At 43.2% G+C, this 27,358-nt stretch overlaps 4 protein-coding genes across 6 annotated transcripts; all 4 read right to left on the bottom strand.

Annotated features, from left to right (window-relative positions):
- Positions 1-3,135: 3,135 nt before the first annotated feature.
- Positions 3,136-11,863, bottom strand: LOC118415710 (leucine-rich repeat-containing protein 15-like). Of its 2 annotated transcripts, none has more exons than XM_035820463.1 (4): positions 11,697-11,863; positions 8,299-11,075; positions 6,715-6,912; positions 3,136-3,525 (listed from the first exon to the last, which is right to left on the bottom strand). In XM_035820463.1, exon 2 carries the CDS (start codon positions 11,067-11,069, stop codon positions 9,882-9,884), a length of 1,188 nt encoding a protein of 395 aa, XP_035676356.1. In that variant the 5' UTR covers positions 11,070-11,075; positions 11,697-11,863; the 3' UTR covers positions 3,136-3,525; positions 6,715-6,912; positions 8,299-9,881. The 2 variants fall into 2 exon arrangements, with proteins under 2 accessions (XP_035676356.1, XP_035676363.1); XM_035820470.1 differs by having other exon boundaries at positions 8,307-11,075.
- A 982-nt stretch (positions 11,864-12,845) lies between these two features.
- On the bottom strand, positions 12,846-16,365 carry LOC118415878 (platelet glycoprotein V-like). Its single transcript, XM_035820755.1, has 2 exons — positions 16,175-16,365; positions 12,846-14,528 (listed from the first exon to the last, which is right to left on the bottom strand). The coding sequence occupies exon 2, from the start codon at positions 14,517-14,519 to the stop codon at positions 13,893-13,895; it is 627 nt and encodes a 208-aa protein (XP_035676648.1). The 5' UTR covers positions 14,520-14,528; positions 16,175-16,365; the 3' UTR covers positions 12,846-13,892.
- Positions 16,366-19,926: 3,561 nt separating this feature from the next.
- LOC118415436 (leucine-rich repeat-containing protein 15-like) lies at positions 19,927-25,205 on the bottom strand. Of its 2 annotated transcripts, none has more exons than XM_035820065.1 (4): positions 23,027-25,205; positions 22,668-22,807; positions 21,139-21,340; positions 19,927-20,860 (listed from the first exon to the last, which is right to left on the bottom strand). In XM_035820065.1, exons 1-4 carry the CDS (start codon positions 25,199-25,201, stop codon positions 20,852-20,854), a joined length of 2,526 nt encoding a protein of 841 aa, XP_035675958.1. In that variant the 5' UTR covers positions 25,202-25,205; the 3' UTR covers positions 19,927-20,851. The 2 variants fall into 2 exon arrangements, with proteins under 2 accessions (XP_035675958.1, XP_035675966.1); XM_035820073.1 differs by having other exon boundaries at positions 21,139-21,337.
- A 1,067-nt stretch (positions 25,206-26,272) lies between these two features.
- LOC118406931 (chondroadherin-like protein) lies at positions 26,273-27,344 on the bottom strand. Its single transcript, XM_035807706.1, has 2 exons — positions 26,855-27,344; positions 26,273-26,551 (listed from the first exon to the last, which is right to left on the bottom strand). Exons 1-2 carry the CDS (start codon positions 27,332-27,334, stop codon positions 26,273-26,275), a joined length of 759 nt encoding a protein of 252 aa, XP_035663599.1. The 5' UTR covers positions 27,335-27,344.
- Positions 27,345-27,358: the final 14 nt, after the last annotated feature.

Below are 27,358 nucleotides of genomic sequence, written 5' to 3'. Positions count from 1 at the left end.
CTCCCCCGTTTAGCTTATATGTTGCCAAAACGTACATGAAATGTTGCGTATTTCTGTTGAACATACGACATGTTTAATCTTTGAATCCGCGCAGTTTAAGCGAACTAGGGGAGACTTCCCCCATTTAGCTTATATGTTGCTAGACGTATCTGAAATGTTGCGTATTTCTGTTGAACATGCGACATGTTTAATCTTTGAATCTTCGCAGTTTAAGACTTTCAGCGAACTAGGGCAGACCTCCACCGTTTAGCTTATATGTTGCCAAAACGTATATGAAATGTTGCGTATTTCTGTTGAACATACGACATGTTTAATCTTTGAATCCGCGCAGTTTAAGCGAACTAGGGGAGAACACCCCCGTTTAGCTTATATGTTGCCAAGACGTACATGAAATGTTGCGTATTTCTGTTGAACATACGACATGTTAGTCTGTGTAACACAAACTCCGCTGTCCAGGGCTGTAACTGGCCCAGTTGGCCGGCGGATGTTGGGCGGGCTGCTATAAGCGAGATTTAATCAGGCTAACGACATGTTTAATCTTTGAATCCGCGCAGTTTAAGCGAACTAGGGGAGACCTCCCCCGTTTAGCTAATATGTTGCCAAGACGTATATGAAATGTTACGTATTTCTGTTATGTTTTTCTTATTATTAAACGGCGAGTATTTCTACAAGTAAATGTACGAATGATGTTTACTTCTTCATCTGCAAGCAAGAGTCAAGAAAGAACAGTCTGGGTACACAGGCAGAGTCTTCACGTGTTGCTCGTTTTTGTTTTGGTTATTGTGATATGCGTGGGCAGGCTAGATGTAAATTTATTCAGCGTTAATTCGTACGGGTATGCGGCATGGGGCGCGCCTCCGTCTGTGGCCGGCATACTATACATACACAGGGGCTGTGTCATGTGATAGGATGTATCCAATGGCAGAAAAGAGTGGGGGTTCAAATTTACTGGCACGGAGCGGTTATTTTCCAGGCGTTCATTTGAAGAGAAGTATTGAAGAACGTTTGGACCTGTTCTAATCCGCAAGTTGTGGCTGTTACCGCTTAGGACCCCCGTTGACGGAATTTGACGCAAAGAGAGGAGGTGGCTATCATTCTGTACAAGTTGATGCTGTTGGAAATCGACACAGAATGGGAAATCACGACCCTTGTACCATCCGGATTAATCGAAGCCGAGACTGCAAGCTGAACATGTTTCGCGTCCAAATAATCCAAGAGTCCAAGACCATCCAACAACACGAGTCATATCGGCCACTACTCCAGATCTTATCGGATTCTTATTCCTGTGGTGGCCAGATGGAACTGAGTGCTCTTTTTAACTTACGCCGAGACGCTTCGTCCGATAACGTCCTTGGTCCGACACTGGAAATGTTACTGTGGACTTGGATGCTGCACGGAATTGCACAACCGTTGTGATTGCTTCAACTGCCGACTACATCAGAACAAAAGGCCATAAATACCTAGTAGGCTGTAGTTTTTTTTTTTTACTTTTCCATGTAATATTTTCTCCTGATTCAATAAAATTTCAAAGTGTCATCCATTGTATTTTCTTGCTTGGAAACGTGCTTATGATTATTCTGTTAAATTGGCACTTATCCACACCTTATAATCAACTTAATGCATACGTATATGAGACGTACAGAGGGAACTTTAAACATGTCTTAAGGGTATTTTAGTGCGTATATATGACAACTTTAAGCTGCTAAAACGAAAAATATAGACTCTTAATGCACACGTATATGAGACGTAAATAGGCTTTAGATCAAATAAACGTGAAGTTTAAACATGTCTTAAGGGCGTTTTAATAAGAATTTATGGCAACTTTAAGCTGCTGAAAAGGCACATAAACACACGTTATAATCCACTTAATGCACACGTATATGAGACGTAAATAGGCTTAAGATCAAATAAACGTGAAGTTTAAACATGTCTTAAGGGCGTTTTAATAAGTATTTATGGCAACTTTAAGCTGCTGAAAAGGCACCTAAACACACGTTATAACCCACTTAATGCACACGTATATGAGACGTAAAAAGGCTTTAGATCAAATAAACGAGAAGTTTAAACATGTCTTAAGGGCGTTTTAATAAGTATTTATGGCAACTTTAGGCTGCTGAAAAGGCACATAAACACACGTTATAATCCACTTAATGCACACGTATATAAGACGTAAAGAGGCTTTAGATCAGATAAACGTGAAGTTTAAACATGTCTTAAGGGCGTTTTAATAAGTATTTATGGCAACTTTAAGCTGCTGAAAAGGCACCTAAACACACATTATAATCCTCTTAATGCACACGTATATAAGAAGTAAAGAGGCTTTAGATCAAATAAACGTGAACTTTAAACAAGTTTTAAGGGGGTTTTAGTAATCATTTACGACATCTTTAAGCTGCTGAAAGACAACTGGAAAACCGGAAAATAAGGACTAACACGGACCTACGGAAAGACCACTTAAAGGTAATATTTACGTACTCGTATAAGTGGTGTATAGGTCCGTAAAGAAGGAAAATACGTCAACATTACGCATGGTTTCAGCACGCTTAAATACCGTTTTTCGTGCCGTGTAACTATTCAGAAATACACACACTTATACTAGGTAATAGACTAATTTTGTCCTGCACGAAGGATATTACATTACGTTACAATAACAATGTGCTCAGTTTGAGTGAGACAAGAATATGAGCTGCATATCTGAATGGATCTAAAGGTAAATGTCACACATGATGTCATGTGTAAACAGTCCGACACGTATACTGGTCAACAGTTCATTTTCAAAGTATATCCTAGTATATAATTCACCTTCTGTATGATATAGATGACATCATAGATTTCTCCGAACTATCGTGTCGGTAAATGTACTTTTCTCTACAGGCTGCATGACGTAATGTTTTGTCACTCTCGTTATCACGTACGCAACTTAGGAGAGCACTGCGCATGTGTACGTGAAAATTGCCTTGTCTGTATACAAGATACGTAATCTAGTTTGCTGCCGAGCGCCAGGACATATTTTGTGCGTGCGTCATCATTTTGTGCGTGCGTCATCATCGGGAAGTCTAAAAGCGACCATTGCGACGGCCTATTCGATATAGTGACAAAGACAAGTGATACGAGCAAGTGAACCACACAGGAACATTACAGCACGATAACGTACAGTTTACTGAGAGCGACACACGACGTCGTACATCACTTGACCTACCAAAGGTATCTTTGCAACAACTAGTGTTGCTAAAGATAACACAAAATAACATGTCGAGTCATCATGCATGAAAAATGTGAAGTGAAAATAATGATGCGAATAGTGTTAGGTCATGCCATGATATTTGCCCAGATGGCCCCTGGTATTTCCGTATAATGTACATGTATACGAAAAGCCAGCTGCAGTACTGTTGCAGAACGCAAGGTCGTTGGGTGGAACGACATTCGCCTTCTCACACATGCACCAGATCACACCGCTGAGTCGAAATGGTTCTGCTGAAGTGCCACCTTGCAGAGAGCCCAAGAACTGCCACCAACCACGTAATCCTATGAGAGAAAAATGCAGGTTAAATCAGTTCGTATCGTATACTGTGTGAACACATAGGAAAATGTGATGTTATGTTTTGGTCAGGGTCCGATTCTTTGGTAAAGTTTTCTGGTACCTTTTCAGTTTATTTCCCAGTAGTAATTGCTAAAAAAATCCCCAGGCAGACAGGAAAACGTTACGGTATCCCAATCCAAGACATCAATGTTTAGCTGAATTGTGGTAAACCATAGGTTACCATTTGCTCACATCAGGCAAAAATGGATATCTTCATTGGTACGCATGATTTGCGATGCCACTAAGCGTGATTATAACTTATCATTGTCCCTTAATTTATTTCCATTGCCTTTCAATCATCGATCACTCTGAAGTAGACGGCTCACGGGATTCTGTGATATGGGCTGATTAACGGGGGATGCATCATCCACCCCTACCCACCCGCCCTAGGGGTCGGTCTGTGCCAAAAAGCGTCCATCCGTATGGTTTGTCCTATTTCTTTTTATATCAATATTTGTTGCTATCTTTGTCATATTGCCATCTTTCTCCTTTCAATACCTTTTGGTCAGATACACTCTACAAAGAATTATTATTTTTGTCCGGGAACTTGATTCTGCAATTTCACACAGCCCAACCCTTCCTCTTTTAGTGTGGGCACCGTTAGTCTTTTTGTTAGGCTATTGCTCTTGGAGAATATAATTCGATAGAGATTTTGAAACGATGAGAATATTTGTCATTTTATTTGCTCTTGAAGTACTAACATAGTTAACATTTGGTCCTGCCCATCGTTTGGCACCAGGTGCCCCGGCTCAGGGTTTCTGCACCACAGGGTGACCATCTGACAGAGAGGAATGGGGCGATTTAGGTCCCCATTAATCTTCCTTGCTACTTGAAGTCGGGTCGATATGTAATGCTGTGCGTGAAATTAGATACACGAAAATGTGGGATGGGAGTAATGGCTAGTATTCAGCCCCGGGGTGTATTGGTACAGCAGGTGATACATGATTGGCCAAAATTAAAGGGTTAGCGCGCACGTGACCTGAAGGGAATGTGCTGATCAAAGAATTTTCCTGATATTCATATAACATGCAACTCTATTGCCATAGGAATAGATTGTAATCATTTTCTTGTTCGCACTGTATATCAACACACAGTAGCTGGTGACTCTCCACTGCTCAGACCATTGGATTTACGTCTACTGGATTATTCGGCCATGTATTTAACAATTGCCTTCAATCGACACACATTTACATACACTCAAGAATATAGAACTGCCATTTGCCAGACATAGATAAACATGCCTGTCCTTGGTGCTGAACAATATCCTATACAGACACACGCCCCTATCCCTGGTGCCCAGCATCCTCCACACACATGTACACATGTTCTGGTGCTAAACCCTATTCACACAATGAAACACGTTCCTTTCCTAGGTGCTGAAAAAAATCCACACATCGATAAACACACCTGTCCTTGGTACTGAACACTAATCTCATACAAGTACACACACTCATTGATGCTAAACATCCACAAACAGATACAGGCCCCTGTCCGTGGTGCTGAACACTATATAACGGGGCCGCCCTAAGATGCGCCCTGCCCTAAGATGCCCGGATTTTTTGCTGATCTTGTTATGCATAAGTACGCCGTGTTTGATGCCACTGACTATGATTATTAGAAAGGTAAATAAACCAAGTCCAAACAAACAGCTGTTTTTTCCATTGAATCACTGTGGTCACCTGTTACTAGGTATTGGTGGCTCGTGTCCCTAAATATACAACCAATACAAAACAGCCACACAACTGTCATACACACAAGAAATAAAGCTTCACAAAACACTACAAATATTGGTCTTAAAATGTTTGTTGAGTAGAAGACCGGCCATAGAAAAACAACATAAGCATCACCACCGTTGTTTTCCTCAGGGAGTGTGGCCCCGCAGGTGGCAGACGAGCGAACGCCCAAAAGATTTGTTACTCTAACAAATGATTCGTACCGTCTATATAAGTGAAACTTCACAGAGTGATGTCGAACATGTTTCCCAATACGTACACAGAGTTTTTTTGTGATTTTGACGTTGTCGTTTTTCGTAATGATTTTGTGAGTCGGGCCGCCGCATTCAGTGCATTTCGCCCATTTCCCATGAAAACACGACCTGGATTGTGAAAAAATTAAGCCCTCCTCGCGGGAGACAAGAAGCACACACAATCACAATTCTACTGTCAAAAGAAAGCTAATACATCATAACATCAGAATTGTTATTCATGTTTGTCTAAATTGGTCACCAACTTCCGAAGAGAGCGAATTCCAAAAGCTTGGCAAGTCAGGGCGCACTGTCTAACGCAGCTCAAAATCGGAATTTATATGCACGATAACGTCCTCGGTGTTTGCCAGTTGTAACGCGGAGGGTGAAGGGTACATGAACAGTAAGGATGCCTCCCTTATTCAAATATGGTCTCTAGATGAATGTGTTAAAAATTCATTGACCACTCTTTGGCAACTAGTGATGGAGCGCCGTGAGTTCGAGCGCGTAAAAAAGCGGGCATCTTAGGGCGGCCCCCACAGAAACACATCCCTTTCCTAGGTGCTGAAAATCGTTCACACACAGATACACACCCCTGTCCTGTGCGCTTAACACTAGCCTTATACAGGTACATATACTGTCATTGATGCTAAACATTCACAAACAGATGTAGGCTCCTGTCCGTGGTGCTGAACGCTATCCACACACAGAATCACATCCCTTTCCTAGGTGCTGAAAAACATTCACACACAGATATACACACCTATCCTATGCGCTTTACTCCCGCACACAACTATACACAATTGTCCGTGGTGCTGAGTACTATCCAAACACAAATACAGGTACACGCACCTGTCCTTGGTATCATATCTGTCATTGGCGCTAAACACTATCCACACACAGGTATACACATCTGTTGTTGATGCTGAACACTATCCACACACAAGTATTCACATCTGTCCGTGGCGCTGAGTACTATCCAAATACAAGTACAGGTACACGCACCTGTCCCTGGTATTATATCTGTCATTGGCGCTAAACACAATACACGCACAGGTATACACATCTGTTTTTGATGCTGAACACTATCCAGCAAAAGAACACCATCAAAATCTTAGAACTAAAGATATGTAAGTACAAAAACAGCTATCTTTTAAACATTACATCGTACCTCCATTACGTCATCCAGGCACTGAGCCTTGCACTTGAACGCGCTGTAGAACCGCGGCCACTTCATGACGCTAAAGCAGCGCTCGCAGGCCTGGACACACAACTCCTCATCGTCCTCGCTGGGGTACCCAGCCCGGCTGGGCGTGACTGTCATAGCAACCACTAGTGTCAGGAGCAGGGCCTGTCGCACGGTCAGCATCTTAAGAATGAAATACATGTTTGCGTCAGGTTTTGCGTTTTTCTGTCCACTGAATAACGTTAGAAGTTGCGGGTTTGATGACCGACAGAAATGGATGGAAAATTGCTACCCAGTGCACTTGTAGGCACAAGACGACCTACGAGGGGCGTGCAATAAGTAATGGTCCTGACCCACTTCCAGTTGTCTGATCTAAATGAAATTTTGTATATGTAATAATTCATATCTCTATGGGTTATGTTGCAAAAGACAGCTCTGAACTAATTGTGGTTTCTGATTTACTGGTGTTTGAACTTAGTCAGGTGCGAAATGGACCAGGTGTGAAATGGAACCAGTTGAGTGTCGCGCAGTGATCCGGTTTTTGTATTTGAAAGGACGCACACCAAAGAAGACTTTTGGTGAAATAAATGAAACTTATGGTGATGATGCCCCATCATATGACCTTGTAAAACGCTGGCATCCTGAATTCAAACGTGGCTGGAAGTCTGTGGAAACAGCTCCCAGACCTGGTCGTCCCTCTTGTGCCATTGATGAGGCATCAGTTGGAGGACCAACCTGGGGTGTCCCACAAAATCGGTGTCCAGAGCTGCATCAAACGATGGGAGAAATGCATAACTCTGGGTGATTCCTATGAAGAGAAAGACTAATAACTGTGCCAAGTTTCATTAATCTCCTGCTATGGGAAATGGGTCAGGACCATTACTAATTGCACGCCCCTCGTAAGGTCTAAGGTAAGGCTCTGTCAATGGACTCTACCATTGTAATATGCATTTTTTAAATGATATAAGCCCCTTTAACAGTAAGCTATTGTCGTTTGAAACAATTGCGCACACCAAGGGAACCCCGATAGTCTTCCCTCACTTTGCCATAAGGTATAACATGTTCGATATTTCCAGAGAAATGGGTTTTCTCTTTCGGTTGAGTCAGCTTGCCAAAGGATACATATCAATCCACCTCTGCGGTCATGGCAAAATGGAAAATTTGCTGGCTCAACTTCAATTTTGTTCGAGAAAAAAACTTTAAGAATCTATACCGATTACTTTCTTGTGCGCCCATGACTTTACACGCCTGGTAGGGAATGGCCTGTCGATATTCTGCCCTTTATTGCGGTTAGAGGATGGATAGGTCAATCTGATTCAGGTAAACGGAGGATAAGAAGAATGGGGAGATACCAGTAATGTCCAGACGGCCCACAGAGCAACCAATATTTATCTACATGACATTAGGATTGGACTTTGAAAGTCTAATTAAGACATATCTATAATGTGTCTAATACAGGTACAATGGTCCTCACAATGGGAAGGATGGCGTCACTAGCTATAGCAATATGGAAACAACAGTAATGTCACCTCTGACAATTCAGCATAAATGGAGTTAAAATAAACATACCTTCATACCTTGCAAACCTTGGTGGTTTGGATGAAAAACAATCGAGTAAACAGAAGTGGACCTCACACGAGCACGGTGGCAGGATTGTGCTAGAGGAATCTTGCAAGAGCGGCGGAACTCAGCTCCTCTGTGTCGACCCTTCGGTCACGGGGCTGTCAGCACAAATGGGGCGCAGCAAATGGAACACGTCCGTCGCAGGGCTAATCAATCTATAAATGCCTCAAGAAGTTACGCTCGGACAAAGCTGTGCATGGTGTTGTGTTAACATCTTTTAATAAGAAACAAGGGTTGTTGGTATCCATGTATTTGTGGAGTTGTGAAAGAAAAAGACATTAAAGATGGCCAAAACTAAATGACACAAGACGACCATCGTAACGGTATGGTGAGGGAGTCTCTCCCCTCATCCTGAAACTTTTCACATGCACTCGTCAAGCCTGACATAACAAGTATTCATTACATTTTAATCGATCGATGACGTCGGCTTATATGGTATTCATTGTTTTATTTATCTGCTCATTAGTATTTAATGGTTTTGATTCAGTGGTGATGAAAACGTGACTACTGGCACAAATCATTTACCGATTCAGAACCAAACTCAAATAATTTATAGAATTATTCAGTGTGACATTAAATGGCTTCTCATATTTTGAAGATGTTAGAGTCTTTAACATTTACAACTTAAAGATGGTAGATGATATTCCGTCACTTATAGCCATCTAAACTTTGTTCAGGGTAAAGCTACCCCCTATGAATATTTCGATTCTCTCCCTTCACCAGAGCTTCTATCTACATTCATCTAGCGTATTTTCAGTCCTATCAATACAATCAAGGGTCCCACAAACTCCTACTAGTAGTACTTTTTCATCCCATTTCCACCTAATTATTCACGTAATGACAAACAATGTTGATGAGAAGATTGCCTAGCTGGGGCTGGACTGTTTAATTCTTCTTGAGTAAGTGATGCATGTGACATGAAATTATGCTAACGAATTAAGTTAGGAGAAAAAAAACTATGTATCAAGTATGGAATTGTGGATTAGTCCGACATGCTTTTAGATATTTGAATATCAAACTTATTAAGGATATTTCAGCAAAGCGGATTACCATGATACCTTTTGCATGTACCGCTAAGTAGGCGTCAGGAATGATCAGGCTGTCGTTAGTGTGGTGGTAGGATTATACTGCACAACGACAGTTACGTTATCTAGTTCAATTACTAGTCATTTGCTTTCTTCCATCTGATTTTGACTAGATATTGTGTTTTATAATGTTGTGATAAGTTTTAGAATTCGAATAGTGCCTGTGTCTTTGTCTATTTTCCATTTGATATAGAATAACTATAATGCCAGTCCGTGTTTGGTTTGTTGCTTGCTGACAGGTTTGTGGCGGTATCGCTCTACGTTAGATTTGTGCTCGTTTTTTCTTTTCATAGTTCACATTTCATGCACTGGCACTTAATATCGTTGATGTTCTTCAAGTGCCGACAGGGGTCAGAAAATCCGAAAAGCTAACGCTTACACGGGGTTTTACTTCAAGTATTTTACATCACTGCCTGAGATTTCCAGTGAGTATGAGTTATGTGTTCACGTCATCTGTGGCATGGGGCTCGCTGAGGGTTGCGGAGTTTCTTGTAGTTTCCTGAAGCGCGGCAGCTTGCAGGACCGCGCCACCACGCGCCCCACATTAACTAGGATGATCACCACAGAGATCCCCACAAGAACCATGGCGCTCACGAAGATACCGAGAAATTCACCCCGCGAAATCCTCTGTACGTCACAGCGGTCCCCCTCATACTCCTTCGTACAGACACACCATGGGGTATTCCGGGATACCGAACAGGACAGCGAGTTCACGCAGTACCCCGGGGGACAGCCTCGGAAGTACCAGGTCTGGTTGAAAGTGGTGACGTGCTTCCAATAATGACGGGAAGTTTGTAGATACAGGTTGGTCAGTTCGGGGAGCTGGGCATAGATCAGAACAGGACCAACGGTGTCCAGTTGGCTCCTGTCCACATAGATGGATCTCAAGTTGTTTAGTTTATGGAATGCGTTCATCTCTACACGAACAAGGGGGTTTTTCTGCAGATTCAGTTCACTAAGCTGACTCAGATACTGGAATGTGTTGTTGTCTATGTAATGGATGTTATTGTCACTGACACTGATGGCCTGTAGGTTGACAGTATCATGGAACCAGCCTGGTTCCAGGTAAGTCAAGGAGTTGGCCTCCAGATGGAGGTGCGTAAGGCTGGTGAGGGTGTGGAACACACCGGCTTGCACCTGGACGTTCTGTAGGTCATTGTTGTGGAGATCGAGCTGATTGAGTTGCCTCAGATTAGAGAACATCTTCAAATTGACAGGTCTGACCGACACCAGCCTCAGAGTGCGCAGCCCCTGGAGCTCACTCAGGAGGTTGGCAGGTGGCGATTCTGACATGGAGACGTTGTAGATATCTACGGAGAGAACGTCGGTTAGGCCTGAGAATAGATTTGCAGGAATGGTCGTTATTCCAGCCACGTTGCTGATGGATATGTCCTGTGTTGTTGGTGGGAACGTAATTTCGTGGAGCGTGGTGTGAGACACACAAGACACCTGCTTCACCCAGCGACGGAGGTAGGTATTGCAGACCTCTTGGCATGTACAGTTGACAGGGCAGTCAACGTGCCAGTGACCTGGTTGACCCGGGCAGCTGAATGCCCGTGTAGATTCAGGTAAAACACCTGCAGCCCACATTGCCGTTACCAGGCAGACGGCATAGAAATAGGACGTTGCCATCTTTATCTGCTCAGTAGAAAGAAAATGTACACAGTTTTTAACCTATGGCATCGTCAATTTACGATCTTTGCAGATCAACTAAGTTTATCTGCAACAAAGTCATACTTTTATGATACCTAGTCTAATAGTATGTGGCCAGCTTGTTATCACTTCTGTGGAAGAGTGAAATATCTGCAACTTTCCCAAGTTGTAATCTTAAAACACCGCAGTATTTGTTCTCCAAAACTATGCCCCACCCTTTCCTTCGATGATTCCATTATGGCTGACCAACTTGGGCTGACATTTCAGTACTAGAAGGTCACGTGCCCCTCTCCTCTGCACATTTTACTTTGTCACACAAATAATCAAGTTCGAAGTACTACACTTTCGTTAAAGTGAATACCCGACCCCAATGGTCTCTGAAATTGCACCTATTCCCGTCAGATTGCACTGAATGTATGAAACGTATGTGAAATATCTGACCATTACGTCTGAATTAACGTTACTTCGAGCGAGAGATTTCCTTCATAACATTAAATAGGTATAAACAAAAAAGAAATCCGACGTTGGAAGAGCTCAACACAGTCTCTGTCCGCATTGATATTGTGGCTACACATGAACAGGACCTAAACACAAGCAAGACGTTACCTGTATCCCCTGCAACAGGTAGACGTGTGGGAGGCTTTAATGTACTGGACTTTGCACTAACGTTGAGGACAACATATATATTACAACAACGGTTCGACCTGTGTCCGTGAGTGACCAAGTCAACAAGGTAGTCGTTCTACAGAACAAAATCAACATGTCAGGGGCCGGGGCGGAGAGGGATCATGTTACGCGTTATTTTGACGCCTTTGTAGTTGCATATATTACAGTGTAATTCGTATAAATTAGCTCACATAGTATTTGTATCAACTCCAAACCGTTTCGAGAAGATGTAGGGCATATCGTCATATAATGGCCGTGAACTGTCATATAAAAACATATCCCTGAAATGACATCACTCTATGATATAAATATCACTTCCCCTCCTCTGGTAGCTCTAATCAATGATTAACTCGCACCTGTGGGTGGCAGCAGTAGTCTATCACGCCCCCTCCATCGACCAATGGGCGACTTGGGTGTCACGTGATTATGAATCGGTACTAATCCCTGTACTTAGTACTAGTAGTATTAAACAGTGTCTCCCTGGGGCCAAACTTTTGATACACAAGTCTAGAAAACTAGTGGAATAGGAAAATCGAAATGGAAACGTATTTTTTTAAATATTTGCAGAGACGAGGAACATCCATATGCTGCCCGCCTACTGTATTATAGGGACAATAACTGCCAAAAAGATGTTGCAATTGCAACTTCACACAAAACAACCACACCGCTCAGTCCAAAACAATCTTTTTGGGGCAATAATGTCGTTCATTATACAGAACCTAAGTAATATGACTGCTGCTGCCACTATATTGACAATCCTCACGTTAACGTTGCATCCTGTTACCACGTACCAAATATAATTGTCGGGTAAATCATTGGCAAAAAAAGTAAACATCCCAAACCGTCCTTCATTGCCCCACACGGCGTACGTGTTTACTAACATGTGTAGTTGGTTGGTTGGTTGGTGGTTTGGTTGGTTGGTTGCTTGCTTGCTTACTTGGTTGCTTGCTTGGTTGCTTGCTTACTTGCTTGGTCGGTCAATCTGATGGTAAGACCTATGACCTATATGTAGCATTGGATGGTTGACCGGCCATTGCATTTGGTTTGATGCTACTTTGAGTGTTTAAGTCAATATTACAGACTCGAATGTGATTCCTCTGACGTTTCATTTTATTTTGACAGTTAAGAGAGTGTGGATTGTAAACGCGCTTGATAAATGTCCGACTGATGAAAGAGTCTGCTTCTCGGGAGTGCCCACATCAACCTTCCTTTATTTCTACCAATGACTATAAACACTGCGGTGGCACACATTACATTGATGGTGCTACTGAAAATTTAAGGAAATAGAAGATTGGAAGGTACAGTTCTTGCAAATTAAACAATCATTGAATTTTTCAAAAAGAGAAATAACATTTTTACAACGTTTACTGTTCTCTACCTCAATCTGTCGATAGCACAGATCCCCTCCCCTTGTCAGAAAGTGGTGGAACCATCCAATGGAAACGATATATGAGCCAATGACATACATACAGATAATGTGATCATCGTGCAGCGTAGACAGAAGTTAAAAAATATGATGATAATGATAGTACTAATTCAAAAAACTGTAGACTTGTGGATCCTAAGACCTATTGTGTTCCTGGCAAACCAGGGATTCGTATAGCAAGTAGCCTAGGCCTATGTTTGAAATGCAAATGTCTGAATTCAACTTATATTTCTCTTGTACTGGTTTTCGAAAAACTATCCCCATCTGTACTGTACACATCTGTAGTAAATACGCGGTGAGATCACAGACCTCGAACGGTTACCTAGCACTGCGGCTGGATCAGCCTGACCTTGAGCATTTAAATCTGTGCCTACATAGCTGCAGGGTCAATAGAAGGATGCCAAGGAGCGCCATCAATGACAGAGGGAGCAGTATGCCTGCCGCCATGACACCGTCACACTCCGGCGTTTGATACGAGATACTGCAAGCTCCGAATTCACAGGCGTCGGGAGGGCACTCTCCGAAGTACCACTGTCCATGACTGTACACCATGGTGTCCCACTCTACCCTGATGGAATCATAGCGGTCTTCATTCAGAAGGTAGGTCACCAAGATTTCGAGATTTTTGAAGTGTCGTTTAGGGAGGTTCATCAGATTTGGTAGCCATGAGATCATGTGGTGCGAGTCCACCCCCAACTCGCGCAGCTCTGTCATCCAGGTAAACACTCTGTAGTCGAGGGTCTGGAATGGATCCACTGCAGATGGAGAAGAGCGAGGGCCGGCTGGCTGGAGAACAAGTTGGCGGGTAATCGTGCGAGCTGATTGTTGTTCAAGTGGACGAACATGAGTTTGTTCAAGTTGGAGAAAGTGTTGCCACGCAGGCGGGAGATGGTGGTCTCCTCAATCCAGATCTGCTCCAGTTCTCGGAGACTGTCGAAGATACCAATGGGCAGCTGTCGCACGCGGAACTCCCTGATCCACAGCACTCTGAGCTGAGTCAGGTTACGGAACAGGCCTTGTGGAACGGTAGTGAGTCTCGCTGTGAGCTTCACGCTTACTAGGTCATTTAAGCCCTGGAAAACGTCTTCTGGGATGACCTGCCGGAGCGGCGAAAACTCGACGTTGATGGACTGCGTGTCTGGCGGGAACTGCACAGTTTCGCTCGGCCTGAAGCACTGCACCGTTCGCAGCTGCTCGTACAGAGGAAAGACGACCTGCCCGCCGCACGAACACTGCCGGGGACAGTCCGGTGGGCTCCAGGCTGCCCTCGTCAGGTTTGCGCAGGATATAATCTCCAGAAGGACGGCCAACACGACCATGCTCACGGTGCGCCTCATAGTGATGTCCTGTGTGTGACGGAATGCAAACAGAATACCTGTCAAGGCCACCAATAAATGCAAACATAACTACTAAGCATCACTTTGCCTTTTTGAAGACTCCACTATATTGTGATCAAGCAGTGGCACTGATTATTATTTATACATATATAAGTTTAAGTACCCGATCAGGAGGGGGCCACGTAATTCGTCCGAGGTTGTGACGCATACCGGTGTGTTCACTGCGTCACACCCTGGTTGATGTTCAACTCGATATCCAACAAATAGGGTAGGCCAGGCCGTAATCAAGTAACGAAGCAGCACAAAAGAACATCAGTACCGTCTTTTCTCAGACTCGCTTTTTATCTAAAATGAGCCTCTTCCATCCTTGTCTTCTAAGTGTCACTTAAAATGCGAATGATCAAAATTCTACGCTTTATGAATGAACGGATGAATGATTAACTCCTTTTTGAAAGGACGGTATGACAGATCCTGGTTATACAATGAGACCCGTCATGTGCGGCTTGCTGTCTATTTGTACAGCTGCTAAATATAACTTTTCCCTGTCAAATAGGGGGTGTATTGCTGATTTTTTCTTTCCAAGGGGCAAGAACGTTTTACTGATTCTAAATGCACAGCCTCCGTAGAAATTCCAACCTAAGACTGCGAGAAAATATTTTCATAAAGGAAAGATATCAATTGAACGTTTCGTTGAACAAAAAGGTTAACTTCGTAACAAAAGTGGGACACTTGCATAATGAAGTAGAACGAATTACGAAACAGTTTTCGCTTTTCCAGATACCTTAAAGGTTGAGCAGTTTGTAAGGTGGCACACCTTTCTTACATAAGATCTGTTGCACATAAGGTCTGTTGCACTAAAGATCGGCCTTGTGCGCAGGATATACAATAACGTATCTATGGCCTCATTGGGATAATGAGGGATTAGATTGGATAACATTTCGCTTCCACGATCCTTTTAGAACAAATATGCACAGTATAGAAAATTACTTTTATTCCTATCATTGTTGTGATCAAGTGTTAGGATAAATTTACAGTTAGGCACGCTAGTTTCGGAGACGAAAACAACAGGCGTTCCTATCTATTCATAGGATTAAGAATGATGGAGGAGGGCTAAACAGCTACTCAACAGCCCACGTGATAGCAGGTGTATGGAACTGGAAAATACACCTGTGGGGAACACTGCGCAAGGATATGTCCCTTAGAGGTGTCTTCTTGCACGGACCATCCTTTCCATCTGCCCTTCGGTTTAATGATATAACGTTACTAGGTAACCCCATTCGTATTGCGTCTCTTTAAAAGCTAATCAATTTGAAGGTTTCCCACTAACGTTGAAATGCGTTCAATAGATTTTTCAGTTCACTGTATCCAGGGATGAAGTCTGGACTAAATAGAAGAGGACGGGAAAACATCGCACATAGACTGCTTCTGGTACCCACTAGCATTTAGAACTATCACAGGTCAGCTAGGCCTTATTCTCCCCTCCAATACAAAGTGCTTCCCAGCACATACCATAAACTACCCGTATCGCTGTTTTGATGTAAACATCGGAGCAAACCCTCTGCCTTAGTAAGGAAAATATGTGACCTAGTCCCCACCTCAGTACCGGTACAAATGGAGAGGGAAAACACTGTTTCACTACATCTTTCTTTGCTTACCTGTTGTCCTTGTAAGGTGACACCGCCGTCATAAACATACAACGTCGTTCGAGTCCAGCAATTCTACGATCGAAGAGAGCCTGAGAGAGCGAAGGGGGCTGCTTCGCCCGGTAGACACCAACGCGGGTTGGTCCACCAGGCTACCTTTGACAACAACTTTACGTAACCCTTACGTACTCCAGCAAAGCCACGCCCAGTGTGTGGTCGCGAAGGTTCCTGAGTAAATGTTGGACAAATTTTAAACCAAACGCCACTTGAGCCCGTGCCAATCACCAGGGCATGGACACAAGGCGTGGCAAACATTAGTGCAGGTTGAAATGTCAAGGGCAAATCCAACTATAGTTCCACGACCTCATACCTTCGCTAAATGATAGTGACCTTTTCGAGAGAACAATCATAGGAATTTCCCATTGATTATGCAAATGATGTTCTCATTTGCGTACCTTGTCTCCGTTGATCAAATTCTCTACCCGATTAGCACAAATTATTAAAAGCATGAAAGTCGTATCAGGCAAAGAAGGTTGATTTAGCGTTTCATTACCTTTGCCAGAATGGCTAAGGTTATGTTTTGGGCTTGTGAGTCTGTGTGTGTGTCTGTGTGTCTGTCTGTTAACAGCATAACTCAAGAAGTCTTGGATGGATCCCGATAATATTTGGTAGGTGGGTAGGGGTCGGGAAAACGAAGGTCAAGTTCGATAATGGGCCCCCTAGCGGCTTGCTAAGGTACTGCAGCAGAACCTCAATTTTTGATATCTCGTGTTCTGGACATGCTGTGATCATGATTTTTGAGTGGTAGATAGCCCTCGAGGCAGAGAGTAAGTGCTGTGAGTTTGGGCCCCCTAGCGGCTTTTTTGGAACTGCAGGCGCCGGTTTCCTTTCAAACTTTGGATGAGAATAACTCTACAACGTGTTGACGGATCGTCATGATTTTTGGTATGTACATAGAATGAGTGATGACTTACATAATGGTATACTAATTATGCAAATCAGCAGCTAATTTGCATAATTAATGAGGAAAAATTATAAATCCACTACATTCCATGATAGGACTTTCAAACTTGTCACATATGTAGCTGGGAAGGAGAGAAATGTCGACAGATATCAATTATGCAAATGATGACCTCATTTGCATAATTAATGAGAAAATATGAACATGTTGATGGATCATCATGTTTTTTTGTATGTAGGTAGCATAAGTGAAGACCTACATAATGAGATATCAATTATGCAAATCAACAGCTAATTTGCATAATTAATGAGGATATTTTATAAATTCACTACATTCCATGATAGGGCTTTAAAACTTGTCACATATGTAGCTGAGAAAGAGAGAAATGTCAATACATATTTATCATGCAAATGATGATCTCATTTGCATAATTAATGAGAAAATATTAACGTGTTGACGGATCGTCATGATTTTCGGCATGTAGATAGCCTAAATGAAGACTTATATAATGTGATACTTATTATGCAAGTTTACAGCTAATTTGCATACTTGATTAGGAAAAGTTCATAAATCCACTGCATTCCATTATAGTACTTTCATCAAAGTTGTCACATATGTAACTGAGAAAGAGGGAAGAGAGTAAGAGGTGTATTTAAAGACTTGGAAAGAGAATAAGTCAAGAATGGATCAAAGGATCATCATGATTTTTGGTATGCTGATAGCTTTAGTAATGCTTGATACAATTTGATATCAATTAATTGTAAATTGGGATCTACATAATAAATGCCGAAATTTTATAAACCAACTACAAGCATTTAATTATAAAGAAAATGAAATGAGTAACGCATTTGTCTACAGACATCATTCTACATAACAAACCCGGTTTATTTGGCAAAGGTATGTGTTCGTGGAACTCTAGTTATAAATTATGTGTATGTGACCCCGATTTGAGCAATGTATTTCTAACAATGTTCCCCTTTACTTAACTTCGTCATTCCGCAATTATGAAATTCTCATCATTTTCCTTTATGTAATTATAGTATTTTTTCATCAGTTATGGAAATGTGGTCTTCATTAGCATAACTGATATCTATCGACATTCTTCTCTCTCTCAGTTACATATGTGACAAGTTTGAAGGTCCATGGAACTCAGCTTTTCTCAGTAATTATGTAAATTAGATGCATTTTAGCATTAATCAGACTTTGGGTTGATAAATAAAAGCAAAGTACTTCAAAACTGTACAGACAAATGTCAACGTTCAAGTTTGTTTTACACATCATTCTATGTCTGTTGCCGAGACTTGAAGACCAATCTAAGAAGCAAGGGCATGGCATTCAGATATGACGTCTTCTAGGGGAACCAAGGAAATACGGTAAACTGAAATGTGCGCTGCTGTCTTTACCAAAACCTTGGTATCGATACGCGTGTACAGAGATATGCAGCAGGGCTTGTTGTATGGTACTGCAGGTAGACTGACGCAACTCTCTAAACGTCCTTGTCAGCTTGTGACCTGATGTTTTTCTCTCAACAGGGCAAAGAGCGGATTTGCCCATGTCAACTAACCTAAAGTATATATGAAGGCACGAATGTGGGCAAATAGCCAAATGTTTACCTATTTGATATTGGGGTATTCATTAGCCATTTGCAGGTTGCTAGTGACGATGAAATGCTCAGCCTTTACTGAAACAATTTGTAGAATAGTCTACACATTCATATATAGAACGTCAGCCACAGTGACATACATTTATTTCCAAGTGCAATCAATCGCTTTTAAGTCCTTTGTTTTTGCATTCACCTTTACGTAACTGTGCGTCTTCGACATTGGCACCTGCAGTCTGGTTCTGTCTTTATTTTAGGACTTGTCACCATCCCGGATCTTATCTGTGAGTGTCAATCTGGGACTTTTTAATTAAGTATCAAAATACACTGGTATTCACTGACGTCATGCCTGTCAGTCAGCGAAGTTTTTAAAGGCTCATTTGACACATCGTTGATTGAACCACACAGTATGTCACTGCCACAGTGTTATTACTCCATTGTGGCCCTTTCTGACCGCCTGACATTAAACAAGAAATGCTATCAATCATTTATTATATCGCCCGTCAATGGTCTTGTCTAGATGATATTACGAACAGACGCCTACAGCCTTTATCATCAAGGTGACCCACCAAACAGACTTTCAAAGTGAAATGTTGTTTTCTTACAAGAACACGATATTACCACATGTTCAACGCCAGCAAGATGGACACATTTTCCGTAACTACTACAGGAATCGATTTGATGAAATTTATTGTGATATGCTAGTATGTATTCGTCATATACATAGCCGTGACGACACCCAATGGCGTATTTGCTCACTTCGGAATCGCAGTTTTTGTTCGTCCGGCCTTTTTTCTTGCTGGCCTGACCAGACTGTTGCTCTCATTGCCTTCCAATCACAATTACGTGCACGGCCAAGCGATATAATCTCACCCCCACTCCCTGCATAACATAACGCCACTGTTTGTGATTGAATCCTACACGTCCGACGCGTTTTGAGAACTGCGCGCCATTTTGGATCTCGTCCCTCCTTCTGATTGGATCCGGGCCATTATACTTTCCTAGACTGGGTGGTTATACTGGTCCACTGGACATTTTACGACGTCATAACCGATATGACATGTGGCAGTCTAGTTGGTCGACTGGTTGGTCCTCTAGCTATATGAGAATCATGATATTGGGACCCTCGACACGTGGCAGTACATATGTGTAGTGTGACAAAAAGCGCCCCATGGAAATATTTGGGAATGACATGTTTTAATTGTGCGATACGTCGGCTAAATATTAAGACTCGTGGATAAATGTATTTCAAGATGACCAGTATAATAAAGTCGTACAGTAGTTTTACAAAAATGCTGTGTTTTTAACACCACATGTTGTTACAAAACACTTAACCTGTCCACAGGAGCCCACACGTGTGCGTACTGCTTTTTACAGGGCGTATAAAACACGTCGCACACCCACTATTCGAAATCCGATATCTAGCCGCAGACTGCCGACTCTCACCTGTCTGATTACCAACTGATTACCAACTTTCTCTTGAATCAAAATGGGTATAATCAGCGACCTTTAAACTGAGAGGGCCATTTTCATTTTTTGTAAATTCGAGACCATCAATACTTCTACTCTGTAAATACAGACTCATCAAATTTGGGCCACAGTTAGCTTCAATACGGCTTCTAGAGCTTTCTATGTTTTTGGCTGTGTAGAGGTTGTGGGAAGGTCGGGGTGATTAGCACACATTCTGACTGTTGTCGCCTCGGTTGGTAAGGAGTTAGCAGAGATTTGACTAAGAGTCGTGGGTAGGTTGGGAGTAAGTCAGCCGTGGTTGTGGCATGGTCGGGAGTCAGATGTGACACCCGACCATTCCCCAACCACCACCAACCAGTCCATAACCCTTTTCCAACACATATAAACATCTCACCAGTCGCCACTCACAAATACTTGGAACGGTTTGAACAGCGGATTCAAGGAAATTGAACGCATTCAAAGATATGTGTAATACTGCATACTGCACCGCGTTATTAAGGCTACTACCGTACTCTATATAAAATAGTCTACATGAATACTATACGGTAGCTGCCGTAGTATTACTCTCCAACTGTCTTCTTAATGACGAGAAAACGATCACTCCCTCCAGTCTGATGATCGGGGCTGCACTGGGCCACCAGGCCGCTCCAAGGCCGCGCTAGTCAGACTGGACGGTAGAAAAACACAACATGATACATGAGTACAACTCCCACATCTTTTTTGTCACATTTCTAGTTGTCTTCAAGAACGGGCTTTTCAAATATGGCGCTTGTGTTGGAGTAGGTTAGGAGAATAAGTGAACTTACTGAGATGTAGATCAGGATTGCTGTTTTCAGGGGGTCTCTCGGAGATTTCATAACGTTTACATCTACGTTTTAAGCGTCCTCACGGCTACACATTTTATCATTGCCAACGCCACGCTATTGACAAAGCTGACGACCCTACCTGGTCCACAGTTTCGCGATTAGGACAACGGAAGTCTTCCGTCGGCACGTCCATCATCGGGTGGCCCTCCAGAAGAACAGGACTGGCGCATGTGGGCTGAGGGTTGATACTAGCCTCGTAGTCCTCATGATCCTCCATCCAGTTGCGCAATGGCAGTAAGTCGCAGTCACAGCGCCATGGGTTGCCTGCCAGATCGAGCCTACTGGTCAACAGAAAGACATGAATGCGTGAAATTAACTCGTGAGAGAGTGGGGTCAGATTTTTCCATGACAAAATTAGGTGTGATGTCGGAGGTGGCAAGTGATGCGGGACAGGTGGTAGAATGTCTGACATGATTGCTATGTGCAACCCTCGGCGACGAAACGCAATGTGATGGGTTTTACCTTCAGTGCTTCAAGGAATGGATGCTTGGTTTGGTTCAACCAAGGAGGTTGGCATGCGACCGCATGCAACTGTTCGGAAATACCATTGCATTGTGGTTTCGGACTTCAATATCCTGGAAAATGGCCATATAACATCTATTCCACAAGATTGCACAAGAAAAAAAATGATTTTATCAAGAAAGCGACCGAAAATCGACATAAATAATACTATGTAGTGAGGTTAAAGCATTATGTACACTCACATATAATACACGTAACAACTAAGCTCAATCGGTAAAGTCACAGGTCTTCGGATTCGAAAGTTCCTGGTTCGAAACCGAGAGTGGATTTTTTTCTTTTTAAATATTGAAGATAATATATAAATATTCTATTTATTTATTAATATTATATTTTTATATATCATTTTTTTATTATTTTAGTATTCATTTCATATATGCAAGGCCTTTGTCTTATGAACATAGATTCCAAACCCGGCATTCGAATTTTTCTGTTCATGGTAATGGAAAATACCGTGCAGCGGCTCCGATTCTCGCAAAACACTCGCCACTAAACTACTATTCATGATGTAAACAGAGGCTCTTGATGTTGTTTGCATGAAACTCCATCAAAAACAGCGATCCTTTCTTACAGTAGCAAATGCTCCATTGTTCAGTATCGACTTCATTCAGAAGTTTTCAGACAACACGGATGTGGAAAGTCACACCGCTCGACACAAAAGTATGGAAATTTTCATGAATATTAGCAAAATTATCCAGGAAAACAAGGAAGAAATGTTGTAAATGCGGAAACCAGTATAATAGAGATGAGGTAGCTGTTAATTGGTTTGGATATTTGTTTGACATTTGGTAGTCAATTTAGATAGAATCTTGTCACAGTGCTGATGGTGCTTTTTCAAGTGTACATAAGTACCTGAGTACTAGTATATTAATAGATTATATAATGAACTTATTGTACATTTTAAAATAAAGTTGTAAGCCAAGACCAGCTATTAAACAGTACTCCTTTCCAAAATAACAATTTTTCTTATAGACGCAACAGCCCTTGAGTGACTTTTTCTAACAGATTTTACTTCAAGACAAAGACAGTTCACACTCATAAACGTAGACGAAACGCCAGCTTTTTTTAAAAGCACTTGTTCTCGCTAACCTCACGTGCTGTGTGGATGAGAAGACGTCCGGGTCCAACTGCTCCAGCCTGTTGTCCCTAATGTCTATCACCGCAGGTCCCCTCAGACTCGGCAAATCCCTGGCACTGATGTCGGTTATCTTGTTTCCTGGGAGGGAAATCTACGCGAAATGGGATGGAATGAGAAATTGTTCGTTTTCATGGTGTTTTCTGTCGACTATAAAAACTGTAACAAGCCTCGCGGCTAGAATTTGTCACGGCTTAGATATACTCAGCTGCCTGTACAATTTACGGATCAGTCCAAATACTAAAACATACTACATATAGCATATTGCAAATAGCTGGTTTCCACTGTAGTTAACCTCGGTTTATTTTCTCACCTCAGACAGCGTTGTCAGCTTGCGAAGTGCCTTTGGGATGCGCCTCAGCCTGTTGCTTGCAAATGAAACTCGATATAAGTGAGTCAGACCTTTGAACGCAAGATTCTGCACCCGTGTGATGGAGTTGCCGGTGAGAATTAGCTCTCTAAGCTGCTTTAACCCGGCCAGTGCGCGTCCAGCGATGAAGGTAATGTTGTTCCGGGACAGGTCAAGGGCGCGAAGATTGTGTAGGAGGGACAGTTGTGTGGTTGGGACATTGTCCAAGCAAGTGTTACTGAGATTTAAAGCTCGCAACATCGGCAGGCCAGTGAGAGCAGTCACCCGGATCGACTCAAGACAGTTACCTGATAAGTCGAGCAGGCGAAGCTTGCTGTGATCTGGAAGAGGCAGATCAAGGGACTTGACGTTGTTGTTTCCTATGCGAAGCTCCCGGAGGTTAGGGAGAGACTTCAGTGCAGAGACAGGGACAGTTTTCAGCTTGTTGTTAGACAATAGGAGTGATGTGAGTTTGGGAATACCGCTGAAGGCTCCTGGGTCAATCTGGTCCAACATATTGTTGGACAGATCCAAAACTTTCAGAAGAGGCACCGTCTTCAGGGAACGTGATGTGATGGTACGGATTTTGTTGTGGTCCAATTGGAGGTACTGGAGCCGAGCCAGTTCTTTCATGGCCCCTGCAGGAATGTCAGTAATAGAATTGTTGGACAAGACAAGGGCTGTAGTGTTGAGGGGGAGAGAGAGCGGAACAACCGTCAGTCCACGCCCGACGCTGGTGGCCACCAGACCGTCACACGTGAAACTCTCCGGACAAGGGAAAAACTCGTCTTCCTGCACCATCTGTTGAAACGTCGCTGCGATCTCGGCCTGTTTGTCCCGTCCGCATACAAAATCGTCTGCAACAAGATGGTAGACATTCCACCCGGCAAAGACCGGCGGACCAGAGCATCGCATGTTTTCCACCTCAATACTGTAATCCCAGCTTAAATTGTCCAATGCCTCCATAAACTTCCTCATGTTACAATCACACTCTAACGGGTTTTCAGCGACAGACACGTTCTGTAACTCTTCTAGACCATGAAATGCATTAATACTGATGGACTCAATCATATTTGCATCCAGAAATATTTCCCTGATACTCGTAAGTGTAGTAAAAGCCTCCCCTGGCACATTAATAATGTTGTTGCCCCTCAGACTCAAGTGACGCAGTCGTGGCAAGGATTCAAACGCTTCAAGTGGAACCTTTGAAAGATTGTTGTTGTCCAGGTTCAGACTTATCAGTCTCATCAAGCCGTGGAAAGCGAGAGGATGGATCGTCTGGATGAAGTTATGGCTCATATTCAGGACCTTGAGGTTGAGCATGGGTACAAACGCCATGCTTGGCAGATGCACAATGCTGTTGTTGGACAGTTTTAACGTCTCTAAATGTATTGCTGTGACCATGATTCTAACAACACCTAAAATGTCCCTCACACAAGAGCCGCTTATATCTAAATACCGCACATTTTGGAGATCATCGAACGCACGACCGTCTATGGCTGTGCTGCATCCAAGTCGGAGCTCTAAGCTCTGAAGTCGGAACAAACCATAGAAGGCCCTTGGGGGAACAATGGGCAGTTGTTGTCCGTAAATGACTAAATTTCGCAAGCGAATAAGTGGTTCCAGGCAACCTGAAAGGGTCTCAGAACTGGCTACGTCCAATGTGAGACTGCGAAGCTGCCGCAGGGATACGAAAGCATCAAATGGAAGCTCATCGATATCATTGTTCTCAATGTGAAGCCTCCACAATGACTGCATGGACTCAAGTGCCTCTAGTGGGAAACTCATCAGCCTGTTGTTGCTCAGGACAAGTGATCGCAGATTCTTCAAGGAGGAAAATTCAGACTCATGTGCGACGTAAATAAGGTTTCCAGAAAGATCAAGTGTTCTGGTGTTCCATGGAATCCGGTCGGGGACTGAGGTCAGACCTGTATTTCGACAGACGACCTCGGTAGGTTGAGGACAATGGCAGCCTTCTGGGCATTCCAACCACTTTGCCTCCCTGTAGGATAAGATGACGTCTTCCTCGGGTAATTTTGGACTTGATCCAGTGGGACATGTGGCAAGGAAGCTGTCTGGGTTCACGTCCGTCACAGACAGGCCGTGTAGGAAACTGGGTCCGTGGCAAATGACGGCCATTCCACTCCGCGGGACTGTGGAAATATCAAGACAGATTGTCAAAGTCCGTAGAAGACTGCAAACTACCTATGTAGGCTAATAACAAGGATGGGATCGGAAAGGTCCTTAAGAATATTTTGGTAAGCTCTTTGCTACCTCCAACGTGGTCACATCTTGCACGACGCGTTTTCAGTAGTGCTTGACATTGTTCTATCTATATTTAACCAAAAAAACAAGAACTACAAACACAACATCTTGTAAACAGTGATGCGTAATGCGCATGTGTTCAATAAATCTAATGTTATTTTTCAAAATGTTGACATAACGTTTCATGTAACATCAAAATTCCTACCCATAGCGGGGAACACGCTCTCTTCCACCCACTCTCGCAGCTCCTTCAGCCGGCAGTCACACACCCAGGGGTTTCCCTCCAGATAAACCCGTCTGGAACACGATTGGTCAATGTCGGTCAATCTGAACATACATTCATCTAGTGCTGGAACACATAATAACAAGTTGCTGGTATGTTCAAAGACATTCAACACACAAGAAGTAAAGAATGGCTTGCAGGATTTGACCTAATCTAACCTCAGATTTCCGATATTTGTCAAAACTTCAGTGTCCAGAGTCTCGATCTTGTTGTGGCTGAGCGCTAGATTCAGAGGGCGGGAAAAGCCCGAGAAGTCCCCGTGTGTCCAGGACGGTAAGCTTGTTCCCGCTCAGGACGAGGGTGGACAGCGAAGGGAGGGCTGTCAGGGCTTCTCTGGGCACAGCTCGGAGGTAGTTGTTACTCAGGAATAGGGCCTCCAGGTCCGGCAGGTCCTGGAAAGCCTCTGTATCCACTGAGAGGATGTTGTTACTGTCTGGAAGAGTTGGACATGGTAAGAATGTACCTCACCTTATACCTCACATGTGCATGACATAGATATGTGTGAAACTGCAGTTGTAAAAGCGCTTAGAAAATATAGAATAAGAAGGGCGGATGAATCTAGCTAGGATAAAGACCAATCGTTTAATAGGGACTGCTATCAACAACTTTTATGTATCTTTGGGTAGGAGGAAGTGGGGCGGTACAAATGTAGTTACCAATAGCTATAGGCTAGACCCCGTTTGTGTGTGATACGACACGGCATCTTCCTTACCAAGATTGATTTCCTGTAGTTTGACAGCGTGCCTGAACGCCCCCTGGCGGAGGGTGGTGACCAGGTTACCGGACAGGTCTAGCCGCCTGAGACGACGCAAGGTTGACAGTGCAAAGGTCGGGATGTCCCTCAAGCACGTCCTGCCCATGCGCAGGGTCTGCAGGTGAGGCGTGTACAAAAATGCGTCCTGGTCCATGGTGTCCATACAGTTGTCATCCAACCTCAGCACCTTCAGAAAGGGATAGAAAGTAGACTGCAGTTGTTTAAAATACTCAATCTTTGTTGTAAAGTAGGTAAGGGACTTAAAACTACTGAAACTGTCTATTGTTTCAAGTAATATGCACGTTCTCAAAAAGCATATTTAAGTGAGTATTCCACATTCTTCAAAGATTCTATAACAGATTACACCGTGATAAAAGAAAGACAGTTATATACTTAAAACCACTGTTATACACGTGTACGCATTTCTACGAAAATGATGAAGGAGTTTGAGCGGCAGCGCGCTCCAGTTTGTGAGAACATCGATCCTTACCTGGAGCCAGCTCATACCGGCGAAGTCCTCTCGGAAAAGTGCCTGGATGTTGTTGAAACTCATGTCTAAGGTACGCAGTTTCCAGAGCGGGGCTAGAGCATTCGCAGGAACTGACGACATGTTGTTTCCGGACAGGTACAAGTGCAACAAGTCCGGACAGCCCATGAAGGCCTGCTCCTCTACGTCGCTGATTTGATTCTCGGACAGGTCGAGCGACTGCAAACGTCCCAGGTTCTTCATGTCCACGTTGGATACTTTTGGGAGCCGGTTACTGTGAAGATTTAGGACCTGAAGGTACCTCAGTTGTGAAAGAGCATGATTCCCCAAGTTGGTTATGATGTTGTTTGACAAATCGAGCTGGATGATGTCGATTGGTAGACTCTGTGGCACATCAGGGAGTTCCTGACCGCTGCAGGTGACTTTTCCCGTGTCACATTGGCAAAGCTCCGGACAGGTGATGTCCTCGTACATAGGGAGCATCGTGTAGGCTGTCAGCAGGGAACC

Source organism: Branchiostoma floridae, chromosome 1 (assembly GCF_000003815.2).
Source record: "Branchiostoma floridae strain S238N-H82 chromosome 1, Bfl_VNyyK, whole genome shotgun sequence".
Lineage (NCBI taxonomy): Eukaryota > Metazoa > Chordata > Leptocardii > Amphioxiformes > Branchiostomatidae > Branchiostoma > Branchiostoma floridae.
This window is presented reverse-complemented; position numbering and strand designations above follow the sequence as displayed.